The sequence below is a fragment of the Herpailurus yagouaroundi genome, unplaced genomic scaffold, assembly GCF_014898765.1.
Source record: "Herpailurus yagouaroundi ecotype Mexico unplaced genomic scaffold, PumYag 188, whole genome shotgun sequence".
Lineage (NCBI taxonomy): Eukaryota > Metazoa > Chordata > Mammalia > Carnivora > Felidae > Herpailurus > Herpailurus yagouaroundi.
This window is the reverse complement of record NW_024412419.1, coordinates 38360405-38387892: the sequence shown is the minus strand read 5'-3', so window position 1 is coordinate 38387892 and position 27488 is coordinate 38360405. Positions and strand designations below refer to the sequence as shown.

The 27488-nt window shown below is 39.8% G+C and overlaps 1 protein-coding gene and 1 long non-coding RNA gene across 4 annotated transcripts in view; one reads left to right on the top strand and one right to left on the bottom strand.

The window, feature by feature from the left end:
• The first annotated feature begins 97 nt into the window (after positions 1-97).
• CKAP2L (cytoskeleton associated protein 2 like) overlaps positions 98-27488 on the top strand; it is a 29635-nt gene continuing 2244 nt past the window's right edge. Inside the window, exons 1-7 of one of the 3 annotated variants that reach the window (XM_040496759.1) lie at positions 98-211; positions 2156-2222; positions 3864-3915; positions 11482-12737; positions 16495-16702; positions 21655-21810; positions 26596-26659. In XM_040496759.1, coding sequence (XP_040352693.1) covers positions 181-211; positions 2156-2222; positions 3864-3915; positions 11482-12737; positions 16495-16702; positions 21655-21810; positions 26596-26659 — 1834 coding nt within the window. In that variant the 5' untranslated portion in view covers positions 98-180. The other 2 variants (XM_040496761.1, XM_040496760.1) reach the window with 2 other exon arrangements.
• On the bottom strand, positions 19103-22890 carry LOC121044465 (uncharacterized). The gene is made up of 2 exons (XR_005797320.1): positions 22485-22890; positions 19103-20626 (listed from the first exon to the last, which is right to left on the bottom strand). It is a non-coding gene; the product is annotated as an uncharacterized LOC121044465 (long non-coding RNA).

The following is a 27488-nucleotide window of genomic DNA, read 5'->3' as shown; positions in this document are numbered from 1 at the left end:
CGTTCTTCCAATCAAAGGGCAGAGCCAACCGCAAGGCGTCTATTTCCTTTTGTCCCGCCCTCCCCTGCTTCCGACTGGCGGGTTTCAAACACACGGGAGCCAATGAGAGCGAGCGGACGCGCTGTGTTCCAGCCGTAGCTCCAGGCGCGGGTTTTGAAGAAAAACTGTCGCGGAGGAGTCATGGTGCCACCGCGACCGTCCGCAGCTGCCGGTGAGTATGACCGTGGACCCCCGCGTCTCCCAGGCGCTCAAGCAAGGGCGGGGAAGAAAGGAGGCCACCAAGTAAGTTATTTTCGCGGATGGAAACATTCGCCTGTCTGCCTCGGTCTCCGCCTGGGTGTTTCCAGTCCAGGGAGAGCTGACGGGAGCCCCGGCCCTGGCCCAGGGTGAGACATCTGGCCGTGGCTAGAGGAGAGTGGATGCGGGGCCAGATGCCTCAGAGGCATCTTGCCAGTAATTCCTGTAGCAGCTCTGCAAGGAGATGTCATTGTCACCTCGTTTAGGTAGAGAACCTGAGGCCCCTTTCCCGGGTCGCACTTCCAGAAGGAAGCCAACCGCTCCTGCCGCGATCCAGATTTGGATCCAGAGCCTGGGCGTGGTCCTCTGTGCTGCGTCCTCAGCTTTGACAGCTACCAAGAGGCTGAGTCTGACCCTAACAGGAGGCACTGGGAGTTGATGGTTAAATTTGCACTGAGAGCTGAGGGTCCTGGGTTCCCTGACCTCTTAAATGTACCTAGTGGCCTTAGCTATCTTTCCAAATACTACTCAGACACCACCTGCTCCGCAGTGCAGACAGTGTTTTGATAGTTTCAGTAATAATACCTGTTGACTGTCTGCTAGGTCCTGGGCACTGACCTAGGTGCTTTACATAATAGCTCTTAAAGTTGGGCATTTCTGTCTCCATTTTTGTAGGTCCAGAGGCAGCAAGGTTTGCTAACTTGCTAGAAGTCACAGAGCTGGGTTTCCAACCTGGTCTGTCAGTCCCTGCTCTCTACACTGCCTGGTATGGCGTAAAATGCTTAATTCTCAAAGCTGTCTCCTAGGGAACCATCAGAGCCAGATATCAAAACACACAGCACCGCAGTTTAGATCAAATTAAGAGTAATGCACCCTTATAGCCTTTTTTTGCCATTATTTTTTTTAATTTCTTTTTAACGTTTATTTATTTTTGAAGGAGAGAAAGGTAGTGTGAGCAGGGGAGGGAGACACAGAATCCGAGGCAGGCTCCAGGCTCTGAGCTGTCAGCACAGAGCCCAACACCGGCCCAAACCCGCAAGCCTTGAGATCATGCATGACCTGAGCCCAAGTTGGAAACTTAAACAACTGAGCCACCCAGGCACCCCTTCTTTTTGCCATTATTAAATTTTTAGCCTTTTGCAACCACCTATTCCCCTCGCTCAGTCCCTGCCTCTGAAATCCCATAATTCTTTCTTTGACACTTTCTTATGGTACCTAGTTTTTGCCTTACATTGTAATTATTGTTGTGTTTATTTTATCCCCACTACTACACTGAAACTTCTTCAAGACAGAAATACTGAATTTTCATCCCCTCACAAATGCCTTGCTTATTAGAAAGTCAGCCATACAATAGATGTTTTCCATGAACCCCCTAACCTGGCCTATTTTGGCCTGAGGCCCAAAGGAAACCACATAAGGGTTTGTGGGCAAAATTCATCATCCCTGTCAGAAAAAACATAATTAATAAGACCAAGCCTGGTTCACCAGCTCAGGTGAGCCAGTAATAGATTTCTTCATGTAAAGCATAATATGTTGTAGCTGGAACAGTGGCCGTGAGCAAGGGCTCTGACACTGGATAAACCTAGTTTCAGATCCTAGCTTTGCTACATACTGGCTGGGTAACTTTGGGCATATCATTTACCCTCTTTAGATTTCAGAGTGTAAAATACCTAAGAAAATTGTTGTGCGGATTAAAGAAAGCAATGTAAGTGTGAAGAGCTCAGTGTAGGACGCAGCATACAAATGATGTTGTTGATGTGGACATTAACTTGGAGGCAAACTTACGGGACGAGGGACTTTATCATACATGATCCAAAGCCAAAAGCACTATAGAAAAGTACCATCTTTTAGAAGATAGATGACCTGGTTAAAATCTCCAGCTAAAGTTCTGTTGTTTGTTGGCTTGCCTGTTTTGCAGAAGAGCGGCAGAGAAAGCTCCAGGAGTACCTAGCAGCCAAGGGAAAACTGAAGTGCCAAAACACCAAGTGAGTGTGTCTCACCCAGTTATGCAAGTTTTGTTGCCCTGGTTGCTCATAGCAATTTAAAGCCTTTCAAAACATTGCCCTTTTGTGTGGAGTCTACTCAGACTGCACTGAGATCCTATGATAACTCAGGAAAGGGTATGTTGGTCCAGACATGACAAAAACCCTGGCCAGTATCTAGTACACTGGCAAGACTAAAGCACTATTATTGTGGCAGTCTCTAAAGGGAAGAGGAGAAGGTCCACAGTATTACCTACAGTACTTTTTCTGTCCCTGTCCCTGCTTTTTTTTTTTTTCCCCTGGGAAAGTGGTTCTCATGAAGGCTAGAAAAGGTCGAAGAGTTGCGTGACCGTGGTTCTGTTGTTCCTTGCTAAAGCAGGAGAGCCAGTTATAATCAGTCCTCCATAGCTGCACACCAGCATCCTCCAGCCTGACCTCTGTGGTCATTCTCTTAGCACGTACTCTTGAGGTGGACAGAATAGGACTGTTCACTTTTGTCTTTTGTCAACATCTTGCTACTGTAGTGGTGTTACTAGTCCCTCTTGCTTAGCATTGATATATTCTCCCCCTGGCGTGTTGCTAAATTTTTATTTGGAAATGAATCTTTACAAAGCTAGCTTGGACCCTATATTTTAGTTTCCTTTTACTTTGGGGTTTTAACTCTGTTTCCTCGATTAATTAAATCTGATTCATTTATTCAACAAATACTTATTTAATACCTGTAATGTATCAGTCACTCTTGGTTCTGGAGATCTGGTGCTTAACAAAACAAAGAGGCCCCTGCATCTCCAGGGTTTATGTTCAAGATGGGGGAAACTAACAGCAAGTCATGATCAAAGTCCCTGTTAGTGTGAATTATTTTTGATCCATGCAGATTGAATCATTCTAAATTCTCCTCTATTTTCCTATGCCTTTTTACATTTTCTGTCTCACTGGCTAGATTTCATATGTGCTCCTGTTTTTTTAGTTGTATCTCTTTTTTCACTTCTGAATATTCATTATCTGAAGACACTTAAACTTTTTAAAGAAGCTGTTAATTACCTTATTTGACATTGTATCTCTAGTGCCTGGCACATTGCACTTGTTCAAGGATTGTAGTTCGAATGAACAAGACTATGCAAATATGAAGAAAACACCTACATTTCATTAATCTAGTTAGAATGCTATATTTATGCGTGGAACATCTCTGAAAATGATTACCAAAACATGGGTAAGAGTGGTGTGGTCTGAGGAATAGAATAGTGGGACTAACGAAGGGATAATGAGACTATTGGATATAATTTTGAAATATTTTACTATCTACAGAAATTCCAATGATTTAAAATTCTAATCATAATAAATTTAAAAAAAAATTTTTTTTAATGTTTATTTTTGAGACAGAGAGACAGAGCATGAACAGGGGAGGGTCAGAGAGAGAGGGAGACACAGAATCCAAAGCAGGCTCCAGGCTCTGAGCTGTCAGCACAGAGCCTGACGCAGGGCTTGAACTCACGGACCATGAGATCGTGACCTGAGCCGAAGCCGGACGCTTAACCGACTGAGCCACCCAGGTGCCCCATAATCATAATAAATTTTAGTTACTATACTTCCCAAGCATTGCTGATCCTTCAGGACTAAGAATTAATCTTATTTTGTCTTTTACAGGCCTTACCTAAAAGCCAAGAATAATTGTCTGAATCCTCCACCTTCTAAATCTGTAAGTAGAAATTAGTCTTTTAAATAATAATCATTTTGGATGATTAATAATAAAAATAACAAAGATGTTTGCAACCTAAAGACTATGTTATGCAAAGATATTTCTCATAAATAAAAGATCAATTTGGTTTAGTAAGAGACAGAACCACTTTTTGAAAAGTACAGCATATTATAGTTCGGCTTTGTTAATCAAAAAAATTCTCAAGTGCACATTGGTCCTCTTAATAACTAACATTAATGGAATATTTACTATACATCTAGCATTACATTAACTCATTGAGTCCTTACAACCTTATGAGGTAGGTACTTAGTAGCCCCATATTACAGATGAGGGAACTGAGTCACAGAAAGGTTGAGTAACTCCCCAAGGTCACATAGTTATTACATGACAGAGTGAGAACCTGTGATCCTAACCACTTTGGTATGCTGCCATGAAGTTAAATGGCTCTGTAGTCATTAAAAGGGACCATCTTATTGTATCTTCCAAGCTACTTAACAAGATATGCTTCCCAAACAGTTCAATGCTGCTAGATTATGGATAGAATAGTAAAGTATTCTCAAATTTCCAAGGTTTAAATGGGAGAATTTAGCCTTCTGAAAGGCTGCGTATAACATCATTAGACCCTGTGAAGGAAAGAAAATGTATATAAGGCAAAATTGGTTCATCATGATGTGAACAGTTGGGAGTCACTGGGTTAGACTTCTCCTTCATGCAAATTGAATTAGTGTAGCATGCAAATCTTAAAGGAAAAACAAAACAAAACAAAAAACCTCATTCAGAGTTCCCAGAGGCTTCTCTAGAAGCTGACAATACTGTATACCTAACTATCTTTTTTACCCAGTTGTGAAGATAAAAATTAAGTGGGAAAGGCAATTATGAAATAGGAGAAGCTAAAAGGACTAGGCAAATAATAGTCATCATGACAATTGTATAATGCCTTACAATTTATAAAACATGTTTATACCTAATTGTAATAGCTAACATTTGAGTGCTTATTATCCAGATACTGGGCAAGATACTTTATACACAACATCGTAATTAATAATCAAAGCAACCCTATAAGAAAGGTGGCCTTATGATTTAATGTCCATTTACCTTTGAGAGTAAAAGGAGGTACTGTTATGTTGGGCCAACAGCCATAAATAAAAACTATCTTGTGAAAAACAGGACGTTGTGACACCCTTCCCAGAAGATACATATCATTATTGTTATTCTCATTTTACAAATGAGAGGACTGAGGCTCAAGGAGATTGAGTACTTTGCCAAAAGTATATAACCGGTAAGAGTCAGACTTAAGACTTGAACAAAGTTTTTCCGGCACACTCTTACTGCAGTGCTTCTACTTAAAGAAACACACAAGGTTTTTCATTTTCTGTTCGTCTCTGGCAGTTCTAACATATTGAACCAAGATTTGAAAGGATTCCTTGGAGCCATGCTCTTAAATTTACTGAGAAATAGTAATGTATAATTGTTAAAAACTGCCTACGTCCAAATGCTAACTCCTTCATTTTCCAGCTAAATGACCTTGGGCAAATTATTGAACTTTATCTGTAAAATGGAAATAATAGGAGATAACTCATAGAGTTGTTTGAAGGGACTGAGTTAGTATACATTGAAATACATTTAGAAATGTCTACAGACTGGGATATATGTTCCTCTGGAGGTACATAAAGTATCTCCAATGGGTTCACAGTTTAACAGAATCAGCTTCCAGGTCCTCAACTTCCACATACACTTTTGCCTAAAATTGATTTGTAGAATGTGCCTCACATACAGTTGCTCCTTTCCCACCTCCCTTGTCAATATCATCCTTCTACCATTTTTCAGTTCTTTCTTTCTCTGCTGTTTTAGACAAACCACTCACCCTTCATCCCTGATCTCAATATGATGCTTTGCCCTGAGATGGGAATGCCTACAGAGTACAACGTCAAGGGACAATAGTGAAATAATGGTGTCGATGTTGAGAAAGTCTTTTTCAATTCAGATGGCTTCCAGTTTTTTGCACTCAACATTGTCATCTAGTAGAACATTAAAAATAATTTTTTGCTGAGAGATCACTGTGATTTTTAGTGAACTCTAGATGAGTTCAAAGAATTGACTACTACTTACTGGCTGTGACAAAACATCTTCTATTCTCATGAACTTATTTTTTAAATTTTAATTCCAGTATAGTTAATATACAGTGTTAAATTAGTTTCAGGTATGCAATATAGTGATTCAGCCATTCTATATATTACTCAGTGCTCATTAAGCCAAGTGTACTCTTAATCTTCACCTATTTCACCCATTCCCTCCTTACACCGTCCTCCCTTCATTAACCGTCTGTTTGCTGTCTGTAGTTAAGAGTCTGTTTTTTTTTTTTGGTTTGTCTTTTTTTTCCTTTGTTTTGTTTCTTAAATTCCACATATGAGTGAAATCAGATGGCATTTGTCTTTCTCTGACTGACTTATTTTGCTTAGCATTATACTCTCTAGATCCATCCATGTTGCAAATGGCAAGATCTCTTTCTTTTTTATGGCTGCATTATATTTATATACACTTCTTTATCCATTCATCTATTGATGGACACTGGACTGCTTCCATAATTTGGCTTTGGAATTTATGCTGCAATAAACATAGGGGTGCATATATCCTATTGAGTTAGTGGTTTCATATTCTTTGAGTAAATACCCAGTTGTGTGATTACTGGATCATATGGTAATTCTATTTTTAATTTTTTGAGGAACCTCCATACTGACTTCCACAGTGGCTGCACCAGTTTGCATTCCCACCAACAGTGTATGAAGTTTCCTTTCTTTCCACGTCCTCACCAACACTTGTTGTTTGTTGTGTTTTGTTTTGTTTTGTTTTATGTTAGCCATTCTGACAGGTTGAGATGATATCTCACTGTGGCTTTGATTTGCATTTCCCTGATGATGAGTGATATTGAACATCTTTTCATGTGTCTGTTGGCCATGTGTCTTCTTTGGAGAAATGTCTGTTCATACCTTCTGCCCATTTTTTTAATTGGAATATTTGTTTTTTGATGTTGAGTTGTAAATGTTCTTTATGTATTCTGGATACTAACCCATCTACTTAGTAATGTGAACAAATTTTCTCAATGTTTTTATTTAAAAAGAAAAAGGAATAAAATTGATGCAGACCTCTGTCTCATTCCAGCAACAAATGTCTCCCAATGAATACATAAACTAATTATAGGGATGGGGAGCTCCAACCAACTCATTAAGAGATACATTTCTATTTCTTTATGAAAAAATATTTTCCTTTTCATGTTTAATGATTAGTGATCAGGGTGCCTGGGTGAGTCAGTTGAGGGTCTGACTCTTGGTTTCAGCTCACGTCTTGATCTCATGGTTGTGAGTTCAAGCCCCACATTGGACTCTGTGCTGACAGCATGAAGCTTGCTTGGGATTCTCCATCTCCCTCTCTCTCTCTGCCCCTCCCTGACACACGCTGTCTCTCTCTTTCTCTCTTAAAATAAATAAACTTTTAAAAAATAATAATAATAATTAGTGGTCAAAATCAGTAACATTTATCTTCTTTTGCTGAATTATTTCTAGTTATGGCAAATACAAATAAGATAAATTTATAAACATATGCATATTTGTTGAGAAGTATGATAGGGTAATGAACTATAATGAACTATATACTGCCAAGCACAAAAATCTAGGAAAGAAATTTTGTGAACTGGAATGAACATATACCAAGAGAATAAAGGAAACGTGTCACATTTTCAATTTTAAAGAAGTATGTTTGTACAATTTTTTAAAGGGATTATAGTATCAAATTTCATTTTATCTTAAGATGTCAATATTGACAGTGTGCCTGAAATTGCATCTTTTGCAACTATTTAAACTAACAATGAAAAACTTTAGATGTTAACTCTAAAAAGTATGAAAGGGTACAGAGTTTGTCAAAATTATTTTGGGGGGCACCTGGGTGGCTCGGTCGGTTGGGCGTCCGACTTCGGCTCAGGTCAAGATCTCACGGTCAGTGAGTTCGAGCCCCGCGTCGGGCTCTGTGCTGACAGCTCAGAGCCTGGAGCCTGTTTCAGATTCTGTGTCTCCCTCTCTCTCTGCCCCTCCCCTGTTCATGCTCTGTCTCTCTCTGTCTCAAAAATAAATTAACATTAAAAAAAAATTTTTTTTAATTATTTTGGGCATGTATGAACAAAAATGCTTGAAAAACACTGATGAGATAAGCTCTACAATTTCTCCCAGCCCTACGATAGCCCTTATTTCATCATATCATCATTTTTTGTGCGTGTATCTTTTCTATTAGCACTCCTCAGGGACAGGTGTCTTCTCATCTTTGTGTCCCCTTAGAGTCTGGCACTGTGCCTAGTATACATTCAGTAAGTCTGTCTTGATTTAAACTCTTGTCATATATTGTATGTTGTATATTTTCTCCCTCCCCTGGCTTCATATGTCCAGAATAAAGTGACCAAATTCAATTTGAATCGATTGTTCCTTCTTGTACATTCTTTAATTTTTTTATCATTTTGATCCATCAATTCTGAGGTAAGTTGTCAGAGACCAGGAGTTAAGAGACTGAAGTTCTAGCTCCAGCACTGCCTCTAACACCCTGCCTGACCTTGGGCAACTCACTTTCCCTCTCAAGTGAAGGGGCTCAACTTAATGATCTCTAAAATTCCAACCTTGGGGGCACCTGGCTGGCTCAGTCAGTAGAACATGATACTCTTGATGTCAGGGTTATAGGTTCAAGCCTCATAGTGGGTGCAGAGACAACCTAAAAATAAAATCTTAAAAATAATAATAATAAAGTAAAATTCTGACCTTAATGGTCTGTATTTGCATACTGATTGCTGGCTCTTCTGTCAGCCAGATGACTCTTCTAAGCCTAGGTTTTCTCTCAATGTAGTACTTAAAACTGCAGACCAGTTCTATCACTTACAATAAATTAGCAAGGCCAAGCTAATCTAAAATAAAGATATAAAAACTGAACAAAAGAGAAAATACTTGCAAGTCATATATATGATAAGGACCTACTATCCAGGATACATAACAAACTCTTGCAGCTCAACAATTAAAAAACAACCCAACTTTAAAATGGACAAAGGATAATCATAATAATAATCATAATAATAATAACATGGACAAAAGATCCGAATGGACATTTCTCCAAAGAAGATATACAAATGGCCAATAAGGACATGAAAAGATGCTCCATATCATTACCATGAGGGAAATGCAAATAAAAACCACAATGAAATACCACTGCATACTTACTAGGATGGGCATAAATCAAAAAAGGCATAACAAGGATTAGGGAGGATGTGGAGACATTAGAACCCGTATACAATGTTAGTGGAATGTAAAATGCGACAGCCACTTTGGAAAACAGCTTAGAAGTTCCTCAAAGTTAAACACAGGAGTTACCATAGGACCCAGCAATTTCATTCCTAGGTATATACCCAAGAGAATTGAAAACACATGTTCACACAAAAGCTTATAACAAATGTTGATAGCAACATTTTTTTATAATAAATAAACTGTAAAAAAAAGATTTTAAAAAATAAATAATAAAGTTTATTATTGAAAAATAAAGTGGCAAAGACTGATACATCCTACAATATGGGTAAGTCCCAAAAACATTATGCTAAGTGAAAGAAGCCAGAAACAAAAGGCCACATGTTGTATGATCCCATTACACGAAATGTCCAAAATAGGCAAATCTATAGAAACAGAAAGGAGATTTTAGTGTTTGCCACAGTTTGTAGGGAGAGGGAAATGAGGAGTGACTTTTAACAGGTATAGGATTTCTTTCTGGGGTAATGAAAATATTCTGGAACTAGACAGTGATGATGGTTATACAGCCTGGTGAATATACTAAAACCCACTGAATTATACACTTTAAAATGGTGAATTCTAGGATCACCTGGGTGGCTCAGTCAATCGAGTGTCCAAATCTCAATTTCAGCTCAGGTTATGATCCCAGTATCATGGAATCAAGCCCCACATCAGGCTCCGTGCTGAGCGTGGAGCCTGCTTAAGATCCTCTCTCTCTCCCTCTGCTCTTTTTCCCCTCGCTTGCACTCTCAAACAAATGAATGAATGAATGAATGAATGAATAAAAATGATGAATTCTAGGGGATGCAAATTATATCTCAATTAAAAAAAAGAGAACAACTAAGGAATAGCATATGTTTGGAAACATTGATACCATATCCCTGCCTCTTCAGTAAGCAATAATGGAGAGATCAGGGGTGGATGTAATTGTTGGGGCTCAAGGAGTAACCCAGCTATAGCCATGTGCATATACCATCCATCTCTCTGGCTCCCACTTCCAACCCTCCCCTATTTCACCCCAGCAACACTGCCCTACACATACCATTCTAGAGTGAACATCTCTTTGCCCTTAATGCCACATGGTTCTGGTTACAGACTTTCTTTACACACTCACAAAGTTCACATAGTAATTCTCAACAATATTACCAAATCAAAAATAAAGAGTGGTAACTCTATCACTCCCATATCTTCCCCTAGAGAAGTATAATCTACAAATCTCTGCCAAATTCTCCTTTCTGAATACTTGTTTTCAATGCAAATGCTCTAGAATCCACAGTGGCTTGCTCCTATTATCTATCATATCAATTCTTTAATTTTTTTTTTTTTTACATTCATTTAGTTTTGAGAGACAGAGAGAGACAGAGCACAAGTGGGAGAGGAGCAGAGAGAGAATGAGAAACAAAATCCAAAGCAGGCTCCAGACTCTGAGCTGTTAGCACAGAGCCCAGAGTGGGGCTCGAACTTACAAACCATGAGATCACGACCCGAGCCGAAGTTGGACGTTTAACCAACTAAGCCACCGAGGCGCCCCTACCATATCAATTCTAAACTCCCCTCCCTTGTTTTTGAAGTTCTCTATAATCTATCCCTGCCTTTCTTATCCAAGATTAAATCACATGGCTGAAACATTTACTTGTTAATAATGTAGAATCTAACCTTAAAACCCTGTCCTGACTTTACAAATATGACTTTCTACTGAGATACTAGATTTAATTGAAAACTGTTCCAAAGTGTCTCCGGCCTCCCAGCATCTACCACTTACCTATCCTTGCCACTGATATCCAGGGACAAAACAAAGGTTCTTGAGTTACACTGTGACCTTTACAAAGGTAATGTTGTGTAAAAAAAAAAAAAAAAAAAAAAAGTATAGCAATACACTCTACTACTAGGAGGAAGTTGAGAGACACCCTAACATAAGTTTATTATGTATGTATTTTTCCAGAGTCCCTAGAAGGACACTTCATTTGAGACATAATGAGCATCCAGCAAGTACTTGTTCAATTGAGGCAAATTTGTTTTTTAAACAGCAATTTTTGTATGTTCACTGCATCTCTGCTTAATTCTATCAAGCTAAAATATTCTGATATATTTCTAATAGGAGTTCAAATTATAAAGATCATCTATTAGCAAGACTTTATTTCCCAGATTCGGCTTTCTTCAATGAAATTCTAAGTAAAATAACTATTTTTTTTTATTTTAAAAGCAATGAACTATTGTTATAAAATTTACTTTTTGATATTTTTCTTTGTCTTTTTAGACTATTGTACCCAAAAAGAATGTTACCAATTATGTTGCTTTGCCTGTCAAAGCTACAAGACCCATCAGCGCTGAACTCCAGCCCCGACCTGCCAAAGGCCCAGGATCCCAGAAGCCAAAGTTGGAGCCACCAAAACTTCTGGGCAAAAGGCTGACTTCAGGATGTGTTTCTTCTAACTTAAACTGTAAGCCTTCCAGCAATCGTCAACAACACCATGAAGAGGGATCATCCACTACTGGTGAACTGCCTACAGAAACTATGGGGTCACTTAATATACAGGAACTGAAAACTGCAAAGCAGCAGGTAGCAGATCAAGGAAATACTAAGTGTGCAGACTCTGTGGACTGTAACCATGTTGAAAATGAATCCTTAGATAGCTTTCTAAAAGAGATAAACAAAGAAAACTTGCCCCAAATCTTACTAGACTCTGAAAGGAAGTCAAATCCTGAATTATGGACAATATGTAAGCCAAAGACTAAGTCTTATAATCAAACCAAGAGCAGTTTGGCTCCTAAACAAGCCTTGGGCAAAAGTTCTGGGAATAGTGCTTTTCTGAAAGACCGAGTTAATAAACAATTTGTTGGAAAAACACAAATTAGGATTCCACCAGTAAAGTCACAGCAACTCTCTAGAGGAACAAACCTTGCAAGACCAGGAGAAAAACTCCCAAAGACGGCTCCCTATCACTACGTTCAGACCCTTAGTAGGACTCAAGCATCAAGGAAACCAGTGGTCAAGGACATAAAGGATATAAAGGTTAATAGGGGTAAATACGAAAGACCAAATGAAACTAAGGTACAGTCACACACTGTTACTGAACAGAAAGTAAAACAAAACAAACCCCGGACATGCCCTAGTGTGCTTCCGGGAGGCTGTAACAACAGACCTCCAAACACTAGGCAAGATCAGAAATCCACTCAACCTTGTTGTAGACCTCGGACATCATGTGCACTACAAAAATCAAAAGCCATAAGCCAAAGGCCTAATTTGATAGTTGGCAGTTTCAATTCAGTCGTTCCAAGCACCCCTAACATAACAGCAAATGGAACCAATGGGAATAGATGCAGCAACAGCTGTCAACAAAAAGCACAGATTTTGGACACCAAGTTGAAAAAGACTCTTCCCCAGAACCATTTTCTCAGTAAGACAGCTCCCAAAACTCAAGCTGGTAACAAAACCATACATGGAGGAAGAGTCCCAAATGGGACCCAAACTAATCCAAATATTAAGAAGAAGATCACAGCAGAGGACCGAAGGTACTTTGCTTTATGTCCACGATTTTGCAGTTTTAGATGATTAAGCATATTGACCATCAGGAATACTCAGTCAGGACATAGGCCATAAATAATGGCTTCTGAGTAATTTTTAGCTACAACCCTATAAAAAAGATTAGAAGCAAATACAACAAGTACTAAGACTTGGTAGAGCTGGGTGGTATATACAGGTGTTATAAATTATTCTCTGTAATTTTTTGGATACTTGAAAATAATTTATTTTTTAAAAAGATATTGAAACAAAATGGTTGAATAAGAAATAGGAGTTGCAGGGGCACCTGGGTGGCTCAGTGGTTAAACCTCCAACTTCGGCTCAGGTCAGGATCTGATGGTCCATGGGTTCAAGCCCCGCATCAGGCTCTGTGCTGACAGCTCAGAGCCTGGAGCCTGCTTTGGATTCTGTGTCTCCCTCTCTCTCTGCCCCTCCCCCATCACACTCTGTCTCTCAAAAATAAACATTTTTTTTTAACTTTATTTTTTTGACAGAGAGAGACAGAGCATGAATGGGGGAGGGTCAGAGAGAGGGAGACACAGAATCCGAAACAGGCTCCAGGCTCTGAGCTATCAGCACAGAGCCCGACACGGGGCTCGAACTCACGGACCACAAGATCATGACCTGAGCCGAAGTCGGCCGCTTAACCGACTAAGCCACCCAGGCGCCCCAAAAATAAACATTAAAAAATTAAAAATTTTAAAAAAAAGAAAGAAAGAAAGAAATAGGAATTGCAGATGTAGCCTACTCAACAAGTAGCCTGCAGGGACTGAACAACAATAGAAGAGGGCAAAATAGGAGGAGCCTGAGTAGTGAGTTTACATAGCTAGGAAGTGGGGAGTTGGTAGTCCCTTCTGAAGCAGACCAGTGGTTAAATCCAGAAAAGTTATCAGGGAAGAAGGAACAGGAAACTTCCATGAGTTTGAGCAGGCCAAGTTTTGGAAAGTAAGCTAAGACAAAGAAGAAAATCAGTTCACATACAGAAATCAGTATCTCTGGGTGCTGGGGGTTAACATCAACACGCATGATGCTTGAAACCAAGCCAAAGGATTTCACACTTCCTGCCCAGGACCAGACATAGTATCATAATGTGGTGACCCTCCCAGGAGAAGCACCTGTGTATTGGAGTACACTTCAACTTGGTTGGAGTAGAAAATAGGGAGATTCCTGACTGACAAGGGTGAAAAGAACATGTAAAATTAGATGGTAGCCAAAGAGTACAGCAGGGTAAAGTGAGGGCAGGATCTGTTCTCTGAATACAGCCCCGAACACCACCAACAAGCTCTCTGCCCTCCTGAAGAGACAGAAAATAAACAGCTTAATTTAGGATGATGCGATTGAGAGAGTGAGACTGGGCTGACTTCTTTAGATAGAAGAGAAGGGTTAAGGAGGTACTTTTCAACAATGACGTCTGGTCTAGGAAAAGGATAGTGACAAAAAGAAGAAGGATGACCCTTCTAAGCAAAAAGAAAACGGAGTACAAAGACCCCAAGCTGGTGAATGAGGAAGTCAGGGTCCCTCCCATGCAGCTCGAAGTCTAGACCAGACAATAGATGATGGGTCTTAAGACAGTGTGTGGAATGCTGACCACATTTGATTATACAAGAGGAATCTGTGGAGAGCGATAGATCACTCACTCATTGCTGGAGTGTTCCTTGAGCACCTACCATGTGCTGGGCATTGGGAGATACAGTGGTGACCACACAGTCACAAGTCTACCTTAATGGAGCTTTTTCTCTGATGTATCTATGGAAAGTGCTAGAATAATAAAATCATAGCATTGAGGTCCTGGGAATAAGTTGGCTTTAGAAAAGGTAAGTTCCCTGTTCATTCATGATTGGGAGGAAGGCTGAGATCGGAAGAATGCCAGGAGCATAAGGGAAGCACATCCCAAACATCTCAGCTTCTGTCATTAAGTAGGTGGTTCGCATGTAGGTGAAGCGGGGCAGTTGGAGCTGAAACAAGCACTATGAATTGTGCTCTGGAGTCAAGGAAACAAGAAGGTTAATTAGTTATTGACATATGGGAAAAACAAAACCGTAAGGTCAGAAAACAGATCGGTGATTACCAGGAGCTGGGCATGAAGAGCAGGGTTGACTACCAAAGAGCATGAGGACAATTTTGAAGGTATTATATCTTCATTGTTGCTATGTTTACATGACCATATGCATTTGTCAGAACTCGCAGAACTGTACATTTAAAAAGGTGAATTTTACTGTATGTTACTGAACACTTGTGTGTTCCAGACATTGCGCTAGGCACTGGGACATCCAAGGTTTCTGCCTTCATGGAACTTGCATTCTAGTGGAGAAGACAGAAAATCAACACACTGATGAAACAGACAGAATAATTAGAGATAATTACCTCTTCAAGAAGGTGTCATTTGAGCAGAGGACTGAATAAAAATGATACTACAAGACCTTGAGGCAGGCATGAGCATGGGTCAGGTAACTGAAGGGTTACCAGAACTCCTGGAGGGGAAGAGTAAGAGGGAAAGTGGTATGACATGAGTTTGGAGAGGCACGGAAAGCATGTTTAATTTTATTCCAAGAGACATAGAAAGTTCCTGGCTGTGACTCAGTCTGCTTCACACTTTCAAGATCACTCTGGCTACTGTGCACACAATGTATTTGATAAGGGTCAGAGTGGAAGCAAGGACATGAGTTAAGGAGGCTGCTATAGCCTTTCAGGCAAAAGGTTAAAGTGATATGAACTAGGATGATAGTAGTAGAGCTAGAAGCCTGTACCATGATGTGTCAGGTGTGGGGAAGAAAGGACCACTCAAAGACCACTCCTAGTTTTAGGTCCTAGCAACCGGGCAGATTGGGGCACTGTTTATCAATGTAGAAAAGACTGTTCAGGAATAGGTTTGGAGATGCCCATCAAGAGCTTTGTTTGAAATGTGTGCCAGACATCAAATACAAAATAGCAACTAGGCACTGGGTTTTACAAAGCTTGGGGCTCTTTGTAAACATCTGGGCTGAAATGTACATCTGTGAGTTATAAACATGTAGTAATGTAAAGAAGCTGAAGAGCCTACATTCAAATGCTTAAGTCTAAGGTCTTGGTGCCTCCCCCAACAGCAGTCTGTTGGCTGCTTGGAAGCAGGAGCAGAGAATGTGGAGAGTGAAGGAGAGCAAGGATTCAGACATGGCACCATCGGAGACTAGCTACTTAAGAGTCCTGAAATTAGTGATCTTGTTTAGGAAGAAAGGGGGTCATGTGCGGTAGGAGAGGGCTAAGGAAATGGGCAAAGTGGGTCACTGGCCAAGACCCTACTGAGGGCAGAGTGCAGGTTTGGTGGGTCAGGTTGAGTGGCTGATAGAGAGCTTATGGTAAGAGAAATGGAGTGCTGAGTTCATCATCTCAGAGCTAGAGGGATGTCTTAGTGCCAGAGGTAATGTACAGGAGAAATGAAAATTTCTAGAGAAAAATAATGAAAAAAAAAAAAAAAAGAATGAAGAATAATCATGAAGTTGAGGAATTTGAAGACTGAGATACTAGCCACTAGTAATCCTAGTAATCCCTCTGCAGTCTGCCTTCTGAAGGGTAGGAGCAACCAATGCTGCCATTACCCCTTTGTAAATTGTTTTTAATTCCATTCTCCTGACTCTGTATGTTGTTGAAGGTATGTAGTGGTACTCCATTCATGCATACCTTATACTCTGGAAGTGTGACTGTATACAAAAAGAAACCTAAAGCATTTTCCCACTCCACTCCACCCCCCCCCCTTTAATTTTATGACAGGAAACAACTGGAAGAATGGCAGAAATCTAAGGGGAAAATCTATAAACGGCCTCCTATGGAACTTAAAACAAAAAGAAAAATAATAGAGGAAATGAATATTTCATTCTGGAAGAGTATGGAAAAAGAAGATGAAGAAAAGAAAGCACAACTTGAACTGTCCAATAAAATTAACAACACTCTGACAGAATGTCTGCAGTTCATTGAAAGGGTGAGTATAAGTAAGCTCCCAAAGCTTGGCCCGCAGTCTTAGAGTTTTTAAACATTTTTCTTAAATACGGTGTAAGAGAGATAACCTCCGTCTAAGTAGAAATTCAGCTGCTCTTTTTATATAGAAGAAGAATAGCACTAATAATAATGGCATGCATTTAAACAATAGCTCTTGTATGCCGGGCACTGTTCTAACACTTTACTTATATTATCTCATACAGTTATCATAATAACTATTATCACGCCCACTTTACAAATGAAACTGAGGCACAAAGAAGTTGGAAAACTAACCCAAGCAGTCTGCCTCTGGAGGGATCCAAAGGAGTTTTGCCTTTTTTCGCCATCAAGGTCAAAAAAGTAAATATTTGACATTTGGATATGAAGCTGAAGTCAAAGTCAAGGTCATGTGTAAAATTAGATTATCCTAAAGACTGGGTGGCTATAAATGGCATTGAAATTGTATCTTGGATTCTGCAGATAAGGATAAAGGAGATGGTAAGCAAAGGGTATGATCCTCAGGAGACACCTTGAAGGAAAATTATATTAATAAAAAATAATTGGATAGATGTCTACACTAAGGTCCTTGCCTGAAGCAAACCCAATTCTGTGCTTTGGCTGGTGGTGTTGGACAGAAACATAAAAAGGAAACCTTCAGTTTAGGTCCACTCCAGGAAATTTTCTCACAAAATTCACTTAAACGTTAATTATTTCTCCTTTATGGAATTAAAGTTCCATTCTTTTGTTGTTGTTGCTCTTTCTTGTATTTTCATTGTATTAAAGAAAATGCATGAATACATTCTTATTATTAAAAACATTACGGGACTCCTGGGTGGCTCAGTCAGTTAAACGCCTGACTTTGGCTCAGGTCATGATCTCATGGTTTGTGAGTTCAAGCCCCGCATCTGGCTCTGTGCTGACAGCTCAGAGCCTGGAGCCTGCTATGAATTTTATGTCTCCCTCTCTCTCTGTTCCTCCCCCTCTCACACTCTGTGTGTCTCTCTCTCTCAAAAATAATTAAACATGTCTTAAAAAATTAAATTAAAAAATAAAAACCTTTCAAACCTTTCAAATAAAAATGACCAGTGTTCCCCACTGAGCATGCCCGCACACACACGCACAGGGACACACACACAGTTAGGCATCCCAGGCTTCTCCCAAAAGATGCCCACTATTGCCAGTTATCCATCCAGACAGCTTTTATGTATGTACATACCATGTAGATACATAGAGAAATGAAGTATATAGTTTTGTGAGTTGCAATTATTTTATTCCAGATTTTTACGTATGTTCTTTGGTTGCCTTTTCTTGTGTTTCCCTAATATTAGTATCATGTTGGCTTTGCCAAATAGTTGGGTATTTTCCTTTTTTCCTGTACTCTAAAAATAGTTTATACAACATGAGAGTTACTTTTTTCTTTGAAGGTGTGGTAAGGACTTGCCCATAAGGTTATCTGGACTATGGGATAATTTTGGGTATTTCTTTTCCATTTTTTCTGTGATCATTGATCTATTTAGGTTTTGTATTTCTTGAGCTAATTCTAGTAATTTAATGCCTTTTATTTAAAGATTTCTTTATTAATCTTTTTAAAAGTCCATATTGGGGTTTTATTGATTTTTTTTCTCTTGCATCAATGTCTGCATCTATTTTTATGTTTACTGGTTTTTATTAGCCTTTTTAGTTGAAAGCTGAAATCATTTATGTCAGTCTTTCTTATTTTCTTAAAAATAAATTTAATGCTGGGGCGCCTGGGTGGCGCAGTCGGTTAAGCATCCGACTTCAGCCAGGTCACGATCTCACGGTCCGTGAGTTCGAGCCCCGCGTTAGGCTCTGGGCTGGTGGCTCGGAGCCTGGAGCCTGTTTCCGATTCTGTGTCTCCCTCTCTCTCTGCCCCTCCCCCGTTCATGCTCTGTCTCTCTCTGTCCCAAAAATGAATAAATGTTGAAAAAAAAATTTTTTTTAATAAATTTAATGCTATAAATTTGAGGCACCTGGGTGGCTCAACCAGTTAAGCATCAGACTTTGCCTCAGGTCATGATCTCGTAGTCCAAGAATTCAAGCCCCAAATTGGGCTCTGTGCTGACAGCTCAGAGCCTGGAGCCTACTTCAGATTCTGTGTCTCCATCTGCCCCTCTCTCTGCCTCTCCCCCACTCACATTCTCTCTCTCTCTCTCTCTCAAAAATAAATAAACATTTTTAAAAAAATTTTTTTAAGCTATAAATTTGCCTCTGAATTTAGCTTTGGTCATATCCTTTATGTTTGACTAGGTCATGTTCTGTATTAGTCAGAGTCAAGTCAGAAAAACAGAAACTGCACCAGGTATCTTAATAGAAAGAATGTAATGTAAAGGTTGGTTTCACAGTGTCTTATGTGAGTTCCCTAGAAGCAAATCTAAGAGGAGAATTTGTGTGAAAGTAATTTATTAGGAAGAGGATCCCAAGGAAAACTGGGAGGGGAGTGGGGATGTGGGGCCAGGAAGGGCAGGAGGCCAAGTAGGATGTGGTATCAAGCAAAATCCAATGACTATAACTGGCAAAATCCCACAGGGGAGCTCTGGAGACTATGGACCAGACCTCTTAGAGTCATCCTGATCAGGGGCAAAGAAGCTATAGTAGTAATACCTCCATGGTCATTGACTAATGGGGGGAGCGGGTGGGGAAGGGGTGGACAAAAATTCCCAGGCACTTTGACTCTCTGGACACATACAAAGAGGAGCAGATGCTGGCTGTTGGACTTGAAAGCACTTTCTGAGCCTGTGTGCACAAAAATGGTAAAGGGACCATCAGGAGAGGTATGGGTACTACACACAGGGCTGACTGTAAAAGAGAACCTGAGGTAACAGTGGCAATAACTTCAGGAAGCACCTAGCACCCACTGGGTCTAGGGGAACAAAGAGAGGTTGAGGGTGTCCGAACCTAGAAGTTAGGAGAGACAAACTCCAACTCTCAAGGAGGGCACACTACCCAGCAGATGTTGGGACCACAGGAACTGGAGGAGACGCCCAGCAGGGCTGGATCTCAGACTTTGAGGAAAGGATGCTACCCAATTGGTGCTCTTGCCTCTGAAAGAGCGCAGTGAGGCAGGATCTGTAAATGCCAGAAAAAAATGGTTGAGGCTAGAACCAACTATTGCTGCCAGAGTGAAGGACCATTGCTGGAGTGACGAAAGCAAATGGGAAAGAGGAAGTCCCTCTCTTCTCCATCCCCACCATCTCCCTCTAGCCCTGCATACTGGCAGAGCCCAGCATAGAGCTGCTGTGAAAACAGTGATTTACAGAATTCCAGCCTCAGTGTCACAGCAGAGGATACAAGGTGGGTTTGGAGCTAGGAGACCATAGCTTAATAATTGACATAAGTTCTCATTGTTGTTCATTTCTAAATAGTTTGAGGTTTCCATTTTGAGTTGTTTAACCCAAAAGTTGTCTTAGAAGAACATCTTTTAACTTCCAGATAGAGTTTTGTTTTGTTTTGTTTTGTTTTTCCCTGTCATTCTTCCAGCTTTTAATTATACTGCATTGTGAATGTAGCCTGTATGTGTTCTGCTTGATAGAATATGTTGAAATTAATGTCTAATCAGTCTTGGTGAACGTTCTATCTCTTAGATGGATATTGGAATTCCTGAGTAATAGATGTATCCTCCAGAACTCTTTTAAATTTTCTTTCGTACTCTTCATTTCTTTGTTCTGTCTTAATTGATTCTGGGAGAATTCCACAGCCACATTTTCAGCTGATTGATTTCCTCGTCAACTCCATTGAGGTTTATGCCTCTCTCGTGTAGTGTTGGTTTTCTCAAACACTGATGATTCTTGATTGTGAGGTTACCTTTGGGTCTCCCCCATCGCAGGAGGAGTAGGAGGTTCTGCTTGGCTGAGTGTGCCAAGACATGGTAGCTCCCCATATTCCTTCTGGTCCATGGCACCGCTCTGCTCTGGGTGCAGGCCAGAAGGAGACCAAATCAGTGAGGCAATTTTAAATTTACTTTTTGTGAGGGGCACCTGGGTGGCTCAGTCAGTTAAGCATTCAACTTCAGCTCAGGTCATGATCTTGCACTCCGTGAGTTCGAGCCCCACATTGGGCTCTGTGCTGACAGCTCAGAGCCTAGAGCCTGCTTCAGATTCTGTGTCTCCCTCTCTCTCTCTCTGCCTCTCTCCCACTTGTGCTCTGTCTCTCTCTCTCTCTCTCTCTCAAAAATAAATAAATATTAAAATATTTTTTAAAATATAAATAAATAGGGGCACCTGTGTGGCTCAGTCGGTTGAGCGTCCAACTTCGGCTCAGGTCATGGTCTCGCGGTTTGTAAGTTCGAGTCCCACGTTGGGCTCTGTGCTGACAGCTCAGAGCCTGGAGCCTGCTTCAGATTCTGTGTCCCCCTCTCTCTCCACCCCACCCCTCCTTGTGCTGTCTCTCTCTGCTTTCAAAAATGATTAAACATTTTTAAAAAATGTTTTAATATAAATAAATCAATAAAGTTACTTTTTGTGAGATTTAGCCCTTTTTATATACACCTGCATGGGTCCTCAACACACACACGTATATACACCCCTATGACCCTTGCTTACCTGTGCCATTCTTCATAGTTCCATTAGAGATATATGGAAATTATTATGCATATATGAGAAGTATATGAATGTTGATTACTCTAGGGTTTGGTTTGGTTTTGGGTTTGGTTTTGCATAAAAAGGTAAAGATATTCCTTACCTTCAGCTATGATAAACATTTTCCTATTTGGTCTCATGTAACTCTTAAAATTTAATGACTAGTGTCAAAATGCATTGAAATATACTGTTTAAATGGATGCCTCTTACGTAAATTGTACCTCAGTAAAATTGAAATTTTTTTAAAATTAAGAAAAAATGATCAGACTGATTCCTGCCAAACTTCTCTGATAAACATTAGATGTGAGAATAACAGCAAGATGGTAATAATTACCTCTGGCTTTTTTTTTTTTTTTTACAGGGTATACTTTCTAATGAAGTATTTACCATATTGTCCAGTATTCCTGAGGCCAAAAAATTTGCTAAATTCTGGATCTGCAAAGCAAAGTTATTGGCCAGTAAAGGTACCTTTGATGTCATTGGGCTGTATGAAGAGGCCATTCGAAATGGGGCAACAGTGAGTATCTGTCTCGGGTGGGTGATTTGCTGAAAATTCTCTCGTGTGAGTTCTCTGTTGCTTGCAATATGGCAGTTATACAACGCCATGTGAAACTTCTAATTCACATCATAAAGTTATGCACAGAATATGAAACACAGCATGTCCTTTATGTACATTTAATTAAAATTTTATTTGGTAGAAAATAGTATTACATGTAAACCAACAGAATCACTGTTCTTGTCAAGTGATTGTGTCTCACTTTACACTCACTGTAGAAATATGCACTTATGGAAAGTTATAACATCGATATGCAGTACTTACAAAGTCATACCTCACCATGAAGAACCAAAAAATACCTTAAGCCCACTACATCAATATTCACATGGCAACAATTCAGAGCCAGTGCCTGAAAAATAAATTTAATTCTAAAACCTAGTAAAACCATCATTTCTCTATAACTTTTTTTTTAACAAAGACTGCATCCAGCAGTTTTATAACTCTTTTCACTTAAATGTCACTTACCAGCGTCATTTTATATTTCTCCGTACCTCTTCCCATGAGAGTTCAAAGTCAGAGTTGTACATGCACATAAATAGTCAAAAGAGTTCAATAAGGTTCTTTCCCTGAGGACTCTGTGCCCCTCCTCTCCCATTTCCCACCTCCTGGAGCAAACTGGTTATTTTCATATTTACCTTGAATAGTTTCACATAGTGTGCTTGTTTTTCTGTTTCTTGATTTTTCAGTTTTAGACATGACTTGTAGACTTCCAGCTGTGCAGGATGAGGATTTCACCTCCTTTCTCACACACGCCTGCATGGATCCCCAAGAGACACATGCCTGCAGACTTTTGCCATCCTCCATATTTCCATTAGAGTCCTATGGAAATCCTGGTTACTAGTGTTATGAATAATCCTGTGTTTACACTGTTATGAATATATAAGAAATACAGGACTGCTCTGAGCCATGTGGTGTATACTATGATTATTTTGCCTTTCATGCACAACTTTCTACTTTTCCTGAAGTTAATTATTTTTTTTTAATGTTTATTTTTGAGAGAGGGAGAGACAGAGTATGAGTGGGAGAAGGGCAGGGAGAGAGAGAGGGAGACACAGAATCTGAAACAGGCTCCAGACTCTGAGCTGTCAGCACAGAGCCCGACACGGGGCTTGAACTCACAAACTGCGAGATCATGACCTGAGCCGAAGACAGACACTCAACCAACTAAGCCACCCATGCGCCCCCTTTTTTTTTAAATTTTTTTTAATGTTTATTTCTGAAGTTAATTATTGTCTTGTTTTCCCTTTGCTTACTTTCCTGAGTATTTATTACTATAAAATTAATTCCCAAACTCATTTCTAATTGTCTAAATTTCTCACTACTTTCAAAACATCAGATATCCTATCGATTTCTTTTTCGAGACCCTTCTCCCAGGCCCTTCTGACATGTTCCAAGCTCATCAGGTTTCTCTTTAACCTGTCTCTGCTGCCTGTCATACTGGGACCTTTCACCATTATCCTCAGATTCTCTTTTCTTCCTACATTGTCTGTTTTTCCTCTCTCTCTTTTATTGTTGTTGTTGGTTGTGATAGTGGTGGTCTTATTTTGTTTTGTTCTCTATTCATTAAAAGCTTTATTCAGATGTCAGTAAAACTGGGCTGTTTACCAAGAGGTGGGTTTGAAAAAGCTTAGTAAAAGCTCTAGACAGGGCACCTGGGTGGCTTAGTTGGTTAAGCAAGTTAAACATCCAACTCTTGATTTCAGCTCAGGTCATGATCTCATGGTCGTGAGACTGAGCCCTGAGTTAGGCTCTGCACTGATCATGGAGCCTGCTTAAGATTCTCTCTGTCCCTCTCTCTCTGCCCCTCTCCCACTCTTGCTTTTTTTTTTTTTTTTTTTTCCCCTCTCAATAAGTAAATAAATAAACATTTTAAAAAAAGTTCTGGACACATGGATGAGGTTTTACCATAAGGTGATCTGGCTGAGTAGATTGGTTGAAGAACCCTCAATATCAGCATCTTCAGGTCTTTCCTCTAAAATTGGTCATATTCTCCGGCACCTGGGTGGTTCAGTCATTAAGCATCCGACTCGATTTCAGCTCAGGTCATGATCTCATGGCCATGAGATCAAGCCCTGAGTTAGGCTCTGCACTGAGCGTGGAGCCTGCTTAATATTCTCTCTGTCCCTCTCTCTCTCTCTCTGTCCCTCCCCTGCTCACACTTTTTTTTCCCTCTCTCTCAAATAAATAAATAAACATTTTTTTAAACGTTCTGAAAACATGGATGAGGTTTTACCATAGGGTGATCTGGCTGAGCAGGTTGGTTGAAGAACCCTCAATATCAGTGTCTTCAGGTCTTTCCTCTAAAATTGGTCATATTTTTGGGCACCTGGGTGGCTCAGTCAGTCAAGCATCTGACTCTTGATTTCAGCTCAAGTCATGATCTTAGGGTCACGAAATCGAGCCCCTCATCAGGCTCCACACTGGGCGTGGAGCCTACTTAAGATTCTGTCTCTTTCCCTTTCTCTCTTAAAAAATAGATGGATGGGGGCGCCTGGGTAGCGCAGTCGGTTAAGCGTCCGACTTCAGCCAGGTCACGATCTTGCGGTCCGTGAGTTCGAGCCCCGCGTCAGGCTCTGGGCTGATGGCTCAGAGCCTGGAGCCTGTTTCCGATTCTGTGTCTTCCTCTCTCTCTGCCCCTCCCCCATTCATGCTCTGTCTCTCTCTGTCCCAAAAATAAATAAACGTTGAAAAAAAAAATAAAAAAAATAAATAGATGGATGGATAGATGATAGATAGATGATAGATAGATAGATAGATAGATAGATAGATAAAACTGATCATATTCTCTAAAGAAGGATCTTCCAATCTCTTCCTGGGAGCTGGAAACCAGGCTACCAGTGTTGTGAGGGAGAAGAGATCTGGGAGTCTCAACCTTCAGCATGGAAACTTTCATTTATCCCTTTTTTTCAGTCTCAGTCATGCATGATATTCCCCAGAGACTTGGAAAATACATCCCCAGTTTTCTGTTAGGATAAAGAGTTGGAGGTCTGACTGCTGGACAGATGCTCAAGAGTCCTCTTGATTGGGACCTGACCATTCATTCCTGAGCCTTTAAAGACCCTGGGGTTGAATCATGTTGTTTCTCAGCTACATTGCCAGTTTAGGATCTGGCTCTTTCAAGTTGGTTAAGTTGGTTATCTCTTCCTTCTATTTTCTAGCTTCCAAATCTTGTTGCCATTTCTATTCTTTGCCATCATTGCTTCCTTTAATCCCATTACCATTTCAGTAGAGTTTCATCAGGGATTAGAAATAAATATATATTCAGGGACACCTGGGTGACTCAGTCCCTTAAGTGTCTGACTTCGGCTCAGGTCATGATCTCACAGTTTGTGAGTTGGAACCCCTCGTCGGGCTCTCTGCTGTCAGCACAGAGCCTGCTTTGGATGCTCTGTCCCCCTCTCCCTCTGTCCCTCCCCCCTTCTCTCTCTCGCATGCACACTCTCTCTCTTTCAAAAATAAATAAACGTTTAAGAAATAAATGTATATTCAGTCTATCATTTTTAACTAGAAGCCTGTAAAAATGTAAAATACGATTGATAAATTTTTTATAGAATTCAGACTTTTTGCAATATGTTCTATACATTTATTCCCATTCCCTTAAGCTTAAAGCACATTAGACTTTATGAAAATTGTATAAATAGCTTTGCTTTTATGCTCTATTGTTAGTTGATATCTATTATTTATTTGATACAGAATCCCAGATCAGAAAGACCAATGTCCAAATAGAATATTCCTATGAGAAACTACAGTTCATTTATGATGTTATGGCTCATGGCATGGTTTACATACTTTGAAAAAGGAAGGCTATCTCAGATAATTTTACCAGAAAATTACTTTTCTGGAATGGTTTTTTCCTAATGTTATGTTTTTTATGCTATGTTTAATATTATGTTTTATATGTTATATTTAATGTTATGTTTTTTATGTTATGTTACTAAATAAGAGAAGAAAGAAAGGAAATGCTGGAGAAAATTTCCCAAAATGCTAACTAACGGCTATATTTGGGTGATGGGATTATGGGTGATTTCCCTTTTTAAGTTTGACTATTGTTCAATTTTTCTGTAATGAGGTATATGCCTTTTATGATTAAAAACAAAAATTCAGGGGGCGCCTGGGTGGCTCAATCGGTTGAGCATCCGGCTTCGGCTCAGGTCATGATCTCACAGTTTGTGAGTTCGAGCCCCACGTCGGGCTCTGTGCAGACAGCTCGGAGCCTGGAGCCTGTTTCGGATTCTGTGTCTCCCTCTCTCTCTGCTCCTTCTCCCGCTCGTGTTCTCTGTCTCTCTCTCTCTGTCTCTCTCTCTCAAAAATAAACATTAAAAAAAATTAAAAAAAAAAAAATTCAGTTAAGAGAACACTAAAAACGCATGCTGCATTTTCTGTATAGCTAACTTTACATCTTTGGGCCAGAATCTTTATGTGGGAACACATCTTTAGTGGGATCATATGAGACAATAAGAAAATTAATTAATTTAGAGAAATGTCATTATAGACAACTTTCCATAAGCACATCTCTTCTTTAAAGTCAAGCATGCTAGCATTTAACCAACATTTTCTTTGTTCCTTCATTTTTCACCTAAAGCTGTAAATCTGAAATTTTTTAAATATTATTTATTGTTAGACAAGAGATTAAAAAAGGAAACATTTTTATTATAAAAATAAGTTCATTTGATGTTAAGCAAAGTTGCTTGGATCATTTTCCCCATGCAAGTTTTTAATACTGTTTATGTATTTTCTTCCTTCCAGCCAATACAAGAGTTGCGTGAAGTTGTTCTTAATATTTTGCAAGACACAAACAGAACCACAGAAGGTATTGGTATTTTTTGCATTTAAATGCACTCCATCCAGCCACTCATGCAAAAGTCATTGAGGAACACATAGAGAAAAAAGAAATGAATTAAAAGTCCCCTGAAATGCCTCTCACTTCTTGGTTTCCATGGCCTAGTTTTTTCAGCCATCATCATCGGCTTATCTATTTCTATTATTACAAGTAAATGTACTGCTCAACACCAAACAAAGGTTGTTTTCACAAGAGCAGCCTAGAGGAGGGTGTCTTGCTTCCCTGGATTTCTAGGTGGGAGAAGACGAGCGGCTCTTTCTCAGACAAGACTGAGGCAGAAGGGAGAGATGCCTCGGAGTGAGTTCCATGTTCCGTCATAACAACCCCCCAGCACTTACACACCCAAATTCACATTATCACCTTTAACAATGGCCAGAGCAGGCATCTTTTCACTTAGTTAACCACTGGTCAGAACATTTAGAGAACGCTTCTATGAAAAATACTGTGCCAAATACAGTGAGTGGCCCACTATAATTGCTTACGTTTGTTATATGAGTAGCAAGAGAAAACAAGCTACCTTGAGAAAATAAAATAGATTATTTTTATGATCTTGGAAGGTGACCAAATATTTTTCCTTTAAGACAGATTGAACTTTGAGAAACAATCAAGTCATGTGGAATGATAGCTAACTAACCCATTACTTTGGGGATTAAGGTCTGAGTAATAGTATCTCATCCCAGGGTAGAAGGGGATGTTAACCCTAGTGAGTCAAGAAAATTGACCCAAGATATGGTATAAGGGTAAAAGGCCAATGATTATCCCTAAGGGAACTTCTCTCAAGAGAGAATAAGAGACGGGG